General features: G+C 57.7%; 3 protein-coding genes across 3 annotated transcripts in view; 1 reads left to right on the plus strand and 2 right to left on the minus strand.

The window, feature by feature from the left end:
• Positions 1-10: 10 nt before the first annotated feature.
• Positions 11-533, minus strand: SPRG_12224 (hypothetical protein; the record flags this gene model as incomplete). Its single annotated transcript, XM_012351869.1, has 1 exon — positions 11-533. The coding sequence occupies exon 1, from the start codon at positions 500-502 to the stop codon at positions 11-13; it is 492 nt and encodes a 163-aa protein (XP_012207259.1). The 5' UTR covers positions 503-533.
• A 1,334-nt stretch (positions 534-1,867) lies between these two features.
• SPRG_12225 (hypothetical protein) lies at positions 1,868-2,377 on the minus strand (the record flags this gene model as incomplete). Its single annotated transcript, XM_012351870.1, has 1 exon — positions 1,868-2,377. One exon carries the CDS (start codon positions 2,375-2,377, stop codon positions 1,868-1,870), a length of 510 nt encoding a protein of 169 aa, XP_012207260.1.
• Positions 2,378-6,684: 4,307 nt separating this feature from the next.
• SPRG_21105 (glycyl-tRNA synthetase) overlaps positions 6,685-8,153 on the plus strand; it is a gene marked incomplete at both ends in the record, with an annotated part of 2,082 nt that continues 613 nt past the window's right edge. Inside the window, 2 exons of the mRNA XM_012351901.1 lie at positions 6,685-6,844; positions 6,904-8,134. Coding sequence (XP_012207291.1) covers positions 6,685-6,844; positions 6,904-8,134 — 1,391 coding nt within the window. The remainder of the gene's footprint in view (positions 6,845-6,903; positions 8,135-8,153) is intronic.

The following is an 8,153-nucleotide window of genomic DNA, read 5'->3' on the forward strand; positions in this document are numbered from 1 at the left end:
CGAGAGGCGCTTATGCCTTGAGGGTGCTTGGTAGGCGTGTGAGCGGGGCCAGCGACACACCGTGCGCCGCCTTGGACGCGAGCGAGTGCTCGGTCGACGCCTTGCCGTCCGAGCCGAGCACAATCTTGGCGAGCGCCTTGGTCTTGGCGTTGGCAGCGACGACCTCGACGAGCGCGTCGATCCAGTCGTACATTTCGTTTTCGTTGGCCGCCGACAAGAGCAGGCGGCGAGTTGGTGTGGTGACGCCAATGCGGTAGATGGTCGAGCCGGACGAGCCCGTCTTGATTGCGTCTTCGGGCATGCACTCGATGGCGTCGACGCCAATTGCATCGAGGCTCACGACGCCCTTGAGCTGGCGCGAGGCAAAGTCGTAGTACGAGAGGTGGGTGGCTGTGAGCTCAAAGTAGCGCGGCTTCCAGTTGCGGCGGCCAAAGAGGCCGGCGCCCGACCCCTTCTTGTGGAGCACACCGGCTTTAAGGATCGTCGTAGTGGTCGGCTGCATGAGTTGCGGTCGTAGTATCTGCGCAAAACCGAGCAAATTCGAGACTGAACGAGCGTGCATGCGAGCCAGCCCGTCCCACGGGTTCGCAAGTGCAAAGTCACGGCCCGTATCGCATCGATGCTCACTTTGCATTCAATATATTATTGTCTACGGTTCCGTATAGGACGGTCCCTATAAAACACAACGCGCAATAAAAATATAGGGGGACCTACGCATTTTGTGACAATTCATCCAACGTCTGCAGGTTGTGGTGTATCAACGACGACAACAACCCGGTTAGTATTGCACCTCAAGGATCACAGAGACGTGAATACATCTGCACAACCCGCGCAGTCAACGACGACAGAGAGCCACGTCCCCGCGCGATGCATTTGTGTCGAAATCCGACAAGCAAGCAATCAATACAGTGTAGTCACCGCGATTACAAGGCGCCATCCACACGACATGGGCGATGGCATCGAATGATGGTCGTCGTGGTCAATCGCACGTCAGCATCAAGCCCTGAGTCCGATGCAGCCTCGCGAGACGATGGCGTCAGTGGACAGACGCGACGTCTTAACATCCGGTGCCCTCACAGTCCAAGCCTAGGAACGGTCTTGAGTCCCATCGTTGGCAATTGTATTAGCATCGTAGGTCGTTCGTGCGGCCCTCGATCTATCTTGCGTCAGTAGCACTCGTTGGCGACGTGGTGGTTTTTCCATTTTACCAAGTAGCATCGACGTGCACACACATGGATTCTGCCCCTCGATGTAGCAGATCGATGCAGCCCATACAAAAAAGCTATTCATGGTCGCCCATCGCCGTCCAGTTCTTTCCTTGATCGCCGTGCACGTTGATGCATACGAGTACCTCTGTGTCGGGCTGCCTGCGGCCGATTGAGCGAGCTATCCTTCACAAGAATCCAGCCAGGATAGCTACATACCGGTACAAGATACTAAGTTCTCATAGAACCTGCAGTACCGGTACTCGGCCTGCGCGCGTTCGGAGGCGTTCGTTTGATATTTCTCACTGCGCACGACTGCCGCTGCACAGTAGTAGGTCCGACGACAGAGGCAATCTTGTCCGTCCCGAGACGGATACGCGCTGATCTCCTGCGCTGGCAACCTCAAGAAAAGGCTTCAACAACGGCGCGGCCGAGACGCAAGCATTTTCTGGTGCGCTCCATGCGCTGGCTACCGCCACGATCTTGGAGAAGCAAGAGACAATGTGATGAAAAGAAAAGCGGCGCAGGACGCCATGGCTTCGATCGCCACGGCTGCGTCGTGTATATTGGATAGATAAGTATTAGTTTTTGGATAAATAGTCGTCGATACAGATCGTCGTCTTGCTTGACGTGCGTCCTCATAAATACGAGCGCGTGATCGCTTAGACCAGCTGCAGCTTGGCGAGCGGGACCATGGCAAAGCTGCTGTTGCGCACCGAGTGCACGCGCGAGTGGCGCTTGCAGACAACGTACTCGGGGCGTTCGCTCGCGAGCACAATCTTCTTGGACGGGCTCGCCATGCGAACGTCGGCGGTCGACGGTCCGAGGACGCCGACGAGGGCAAGGAGCCATTCGTTCATTTCCGACTCGTTGGCGGCGGAAATGAGGAGGCGGCGCGACCCGCTGCGGATCGCAATGCGCCAGATCGTCGAGGCCGACGTGCCCTTCTTGACGGCGTCGCTCGGCATGACCTCGAGTGCGTCGACTGTGAGCGCGGCGAGGTTGAGCTGGCCCTTCTGCGTCCCGTTCTGGTAGCTGTACCAGCGCAGGTGGTGCTCGCTGAGCTCAAAGTAGCGCGGCTTCCAGTTGCGGCGCTTGAAGAGGCCTTGGCCCGACCCCTTCTTGAAGAGGACGCCGGCCTTGACAAACGAGGGGGACGCGGTCATCACCATATTATGCTGTGTGTGTACTTGGAGTCAAAATGAGATCTGAACGGTGCACCACTCGTCCAACACTCGTCCGACGCGCACCGGCGATCTGATAGTGCCAGCGCAGAGTACGGCCCCCTACGTTGGCCTTGTTGACGACGATGACTAACTGAAAATAAACCTTGTTGAAAGTATCGCGTGTCGCAGCCCCATGGCGAGGCGGGTCCCCCACCGGGTCCGGTGCGAATGGTGCTAGCAACCAGATGGGTCCTTTGGGTGCGACGGCACTGAAATTTCACCAGGCGGAGCGTCCCATGGCGCGTGCGCATTATCGCAGACGTCGGTTGTCAATCCATGCGACCCATGCACTCGTCGCCCGCTCTCTCGCAGGTATACAGCGTATTGATCGAAAATTGCAGTCGATTGCAGTGGCGATAGATACACTGGACACCACTCGGTGAGGAGACGAGAATGGGTGGCGCTGGACGACGAAGGGTGTGTGCGATTTCGGTCCAGACGACCAACACAAATCATCGGGTGCCACTCTTGGGTAACGAGCAAGTGCAAAGTGACAGACCACGCACGGAGCGTATACACGTTCTTGGATTGCTGACCGCTATCATTCATTGCTGCGGCCAAAGCGACGTCGACGAGTAATAGAGCTGTCCTGTGGCTTTGGAGTCGAGTCCATGGGTTGTGATCGCATGCTTACTATGAGGTCGCGTGGGTGGCGAGGTTCGAATTCCCAGACACGACGAGGTTCGATGCTGGACCGACTGGATGGCTAGACGAGGCATGCAGGATCGGTCGCCCTCTTCGAGTCCCACTACTACACCAATTGCATTGTGGTGAAGGGGTCAGTGCGTTACTGCATCCGCAGCGTCGTCGTCGGTGCTCGGTACTGGCCCCCCGACGTTTCGCGGCCTCTCGTCCTTGTCGTCCAAGGCGCAGCGAGCCTCCAGTGCTACCACACAGTACCCTGCGAGCTCCAAGCAAGCAAGCAAGAAAGGGTTGGCGACATGCTTCTATCATCGACGACGACGACGACGGAATGAACGGGGCCAGCATCGGAAGACGGGATGTGATCGAACGCATACTAACCCGCACGAGCTACTACTTCACCTTCAAGAAACCTGGAGAAACAAGTAGGGCGTGTGTCACGTGCAGTGTCCACAAGTAGTAGAGCTCTACCAATCAACTCCAACTCCGCTCGATGAGCCCTTCAACAAGTGGACGTGTCGATTTGCGATCGACAAGCCCGTACAGGCCTACGACTCAACATGGTGCGGATCACGTTGGCGCGTCATGCCCAGTGCCACGCACGTTCCTGTTGCAGGCGTGGTTGTGTCGGTGGCGGCAACAACCGAGCGATCGTACACACGGAGAATGAAGGTGGCATCATCTATGTACCGCATCAGTGTTACCGCTCCAGCGAAACCCGACGCACACCGCATTATATTTGCTTTCAGAGCCATGCACTCGCCTCGAGTCCTTGCATACGCATCCCTACAGTATGTGGCCGGCGGCTGCGGTTCTCAAGACCTCTACACACACTGGTGTCGGCTGAAACCAGGTGCGAGATTCGAAGACCACCGACCTCGCGGTTGTGGGGCTGGTCAAACTCGACGAACGCTTTTTGATGGACAAAATTTGGCACGAAAGAATGCAAGTCCCACGACTCTTTTGTGCGTCGGCGTCGTCGGCTGCTGGTCGTGAACGTCCGCGCACTGCTGCTAGATTCATCGGCATGAGATGCCCTACCCCTTTCTTCACTCGCAGAACAATAGTACACTATTCTACATTCGTGTCGCCAGAGCTGGTGGCTCGGAGTATAAAAGGAGGCGTAGGAGTCCAGAGCGCACACACACCGCTTGAACGCATCGCATGTCGCGCAGTTGACATAAATGAACGTGTGCGCATCTCGGACACTCTGCCTCCTCTGACCACGCGGCCGCACTGATATCGCGCTGCCAAACACACCACGTTGCTGAACGCTCTATGAATTCATCGACGGTGTTTTATATCTACCTCGTTCTGTCGCAAAGAGTAGAGCCAAATCTCTTATATATATCTACTTTGTTTTTTGTCATCAGGTGTAGCAAACTCTCGTATACAAGCAGGTTGACGCATAGGGAGGAAACTCGCACTGCGATGGTTCACACTGAGATAATCTCACTGTGGAGTGCAGCGTCTGGGCACCAACGCATGCGTTCCAGTGGCAGCGTGGGGCGAACTATCCGCAGACTCATGCGTGTCGATTGCAGGATCAGTCGCAGTGAGACTCACGTCATCGTCGCCAGCGCCCGATGATAACTGGCGACGATGACGTGAGGTGTCGTTGCTGCTGACCACTGCGTATCTTCTGCGGCTAGAAGTTCCTTCCTCGCGATCCAGTATGTCGTCTCGGGAAGAGGCCGGGGAACGGGCTGCACGACACTTGATGCATGTATGATTTCTCTACAGAGGCACGATAGCACAGCACGCAAGGTATTGCCGCCGCGTTCTTTGCGGAAACCTCGCTGGCCGCATTCCCACGGTCTGCGGATCCTGTGCATCTTCTCATTCTTTCCACCGGAATGGATTGATTGGTCTTATACTATATGTCGTTCTCTCGCGGCCAGCATTATTGTTGCAGTCCTGGCGCCAGATCTCCAGAAGACTGGACGATCAGCGCAGGGTGCAGCCGTCAATCGATCTCGGGGAAGCTTGCGTGCGACCGTGCACCATCTACAGCTACAGCGCACGTCGACTGAACATGCCAAATCCGATGCTGGATTGATTTTCACGTACACTCGTGCCGCAGCCTCGATCCAGTGACTGTTTGCTCCTTTGCAATCAAACCAGCCGCATCGTTTCCCCTAGGGACCACATAGGAAAACGTCCATGGCAGCCGCTTGTTCCGTCGCTCGTTCGGCAGCACCACGCCCATGGCGGCCGTAACTCGGTGACAACTCGAGAAGAACGGCGACCGTTGACGCGCTCGAGGCGCAGCTCAACACGAGCCCGTCCTCAACTGGAAGGGTGCGTCAACCCATCGCCTTTAGCTCGCTTTCGCCGATGCCGAGGAGCAACAGCGTTGGCGCTCCCATATTTACTGCTTTTAACATCCAAGCGCCTTCTCGGGCCGTCGTTCAAGATCGAAGGACTTCTTCGTGTAAATGGCTTGTAGCCAACATCTCTGCCGTACTAGTATGTACGTACGCGAAGCCAACTTGGTGGCGTCGGTGACTCGACTGCTCGCCGCTACGAAGCGTGGTGGACTCCACGTGAACCCAAGCTGAGGTCACTAGCGTCCAAATCAATTGCACGCAAGTTGAGGTCTGGAGAATCTCCTGGCACTTGGCGCGCACGTTGGAGTCGTTAGGATCGAGCTTGTAGAAGAAGGCCAACGCATCGAACAGTCAAGAAGGCAGGGTTCTCGTCGACATATTTTAGTCTATCCGTATAAACACTGGTTTACCACCAAGCGCACGCACTGCCAGCCTGTTGCCTGCATGAATGCACCAGAGTGAATCGATGAGATGCCTTGCGCTGGATGTGCAGGTGGCGTCATCTCCCTCCTGCAAGACAGGTACAGCGAGTGATCCACGAGCATCAAAGCTCGCCGCTCACCGTTTCCGACGCGCTTGCGCACAGCAAGCAGCAGCATGGTACATATACAAGATCGGAGCCTCCTCAAACCCAAGCTGCCATCGCTGGATAGCAGGCAAGACCATCGATGGCGTTCGTTGCACCGACTTCGCCAATGTGGCGTTACGTACTACGATCGTGCTCGTCTTCTTGCCCAGCACGCTCGCCACAAGAACCTGCCGTCGCGTTGTCGCCGTAATGATGCCCTTCGCCGCTGCGCAGCATGACCTGCACAAAGCCATAAGCTTTCGCTCGTCGATGTCAATGGGTGGTGGCGGCGAGGCTGCCATCCGTGGCCACCCGCCAGCACCCAGCGCCGTCTGCCGCCGCTGCCCAAGTGTGCCACAAGAAATTGCGTGAATCTAGCATCCGCGCTGTGATTGGCTCGGATGCGATGGCATTTGGTTGCAAATAGGTCAATTGATTGCTGGATGGCCAGCCCACCAAGGACCAAGCACCAACGTCGCGCGCTCACCGTCAAAGCAAGTTGGTGGTATCAATTCGTGCAATAGCACCATAAGAGAAAACAGAGATCTCGGTGGTGGTAAACTACCGGTACATGGTCTAGCCTTAGCGTACCGGAGATGGCGGCCGCTTCATTCAGCAATTATCTGACTTTTGCATTTTAACCAATCACATCGCAGCGACCACAAACGCAGGTCCTTGCCAGCAATTTCCATCTTTCCAAAGACAGCAGCAGCATGGACCGTGATAGCCTCGTGGCGGCCGTGGCCCGGCAGGGCGCGACGGTGCGCGAACTCAAGAAGAACGGCGGCGCCGCTGCCGACATCACGACGGCCGTCGTTGCGCTCAACGAGCTCAAGGCGCAGCGTCAGCGCGATGGCCGAGCCGGCCGGCCCGGTGCTCAACAAGAAGGGTACGTCGCTTTCGCTGCGTTCGCCGACTCATGCCATCTGTAGCGCTCGAGGATTTGCTCTTGCGCAAGATGTTTGTCGTGCCGTCGTTTGAGATTTACGGTGGCGTCGGTGGCTTCTACGACTTTGGCCCGCCCGGCGCGGCGCTCAAGGGCAACCTCCTCGCCGCGTGGCGCCGCCACTTCCTCATGGAAGACGACGTGCTCGAGATCGAGTGCACCAACATCATGCCCGAAGTGGTCCTCAAGACGTCGGGCCACGTCGACCGGTTCACGGACCTCATGGCCAAGTGCACCAAGTCGGGCGAGTGCTACCGCGCCGACAAGCTCGTGGAAGATTTCATCGAGAACCTCCTCGCCAAGAACGCGTCGTCGCTGAGCTCGGCCGAGCAGGAGAAGCACCGCCTCGTGGCCACCAAGGCCGAGTCGCTCTCGCCCGAAGAGATGCACGCGGTCATCCAGGAGTATGGCATCCTCTCGCCCGGCCACGGCGCGCCGCTCTCGTTCCCGATGCCATTCAACCTCATGTTCAAGTGCCACATTGGCCCCGAAGGCACGCACGTCGGCTACCTCCGCCCGGAAACCGCGCAAGGTATCTTCCTCAACTTTCGCCGGCTCCTCGAGTACAACGCCGGCAAGATCCCGTTTGGCTGCGCGCAGATTGGCAACGCGTTCCGCAACGAGATTGCGCCACGTAATGGCCTCGTCCGCGTCCGTGAGTTCCAACAGGCCGAGATCGAGTGGTTCGTGCACCCGGACGACAAGTCGCACGCCAAGTTTGGTCTCGTCGCGGACCAGATGCTGACCCTCTTCCCTAAGGAGCTCCAGCTCACGACGGGCAAGACGGTCCAGATGACGGTCCGTGACGCGGTCGCTCAGAAGATCATTGCCAACGAGTCGCTCGCGTACTACCTCGCGCGCACGTCGACCTTCGTCAAGTCGATTGGCATTGACATGGACCGCGTCCGCTTCCGCCAGCATTTGGACACGGAGATGGCCCATTACGCGTGCGACTGCTGGGACCTCGAGATCCAGCTCAGCTCGGGCTGGGTCGAGTGCGCCGGCCACGCCGACCGCTCGTGCTACGACCTCCAGGTCCACGCCGCCAAGTCCAAGGTCGAGATGGTCGGTACGCTCAAGTACGACGCGCCGCGCGCCAAGGACATTGTCGACATCAAGGTCAACAAGGGCAAGGTCGGCAAGGCGTTCAAGGCCGACATGGCGCACATCAACAAGGGTCTTGCGGCGCTCGCGGCCGACGATGCGGCGGCCATGGCGTTTGAAGCGGCGCTCGCG

This window comes from Saprolegnia parasitica (genome assembly GCF_000151545.1).
Source record: "Saprolegnia parasitica CBS 223.65 unplaced genomic scaffold supercont2.88, whole genome shotgun sequence".
In the NCBI taxonomy this organism is placed as follows: domain Eukaryota; phylum Oomycota; class Saprolegniomycetes; order Saprolegniales; family Saprolegniaceae; genus Saprolegnia; species Saprolegnia parasitica.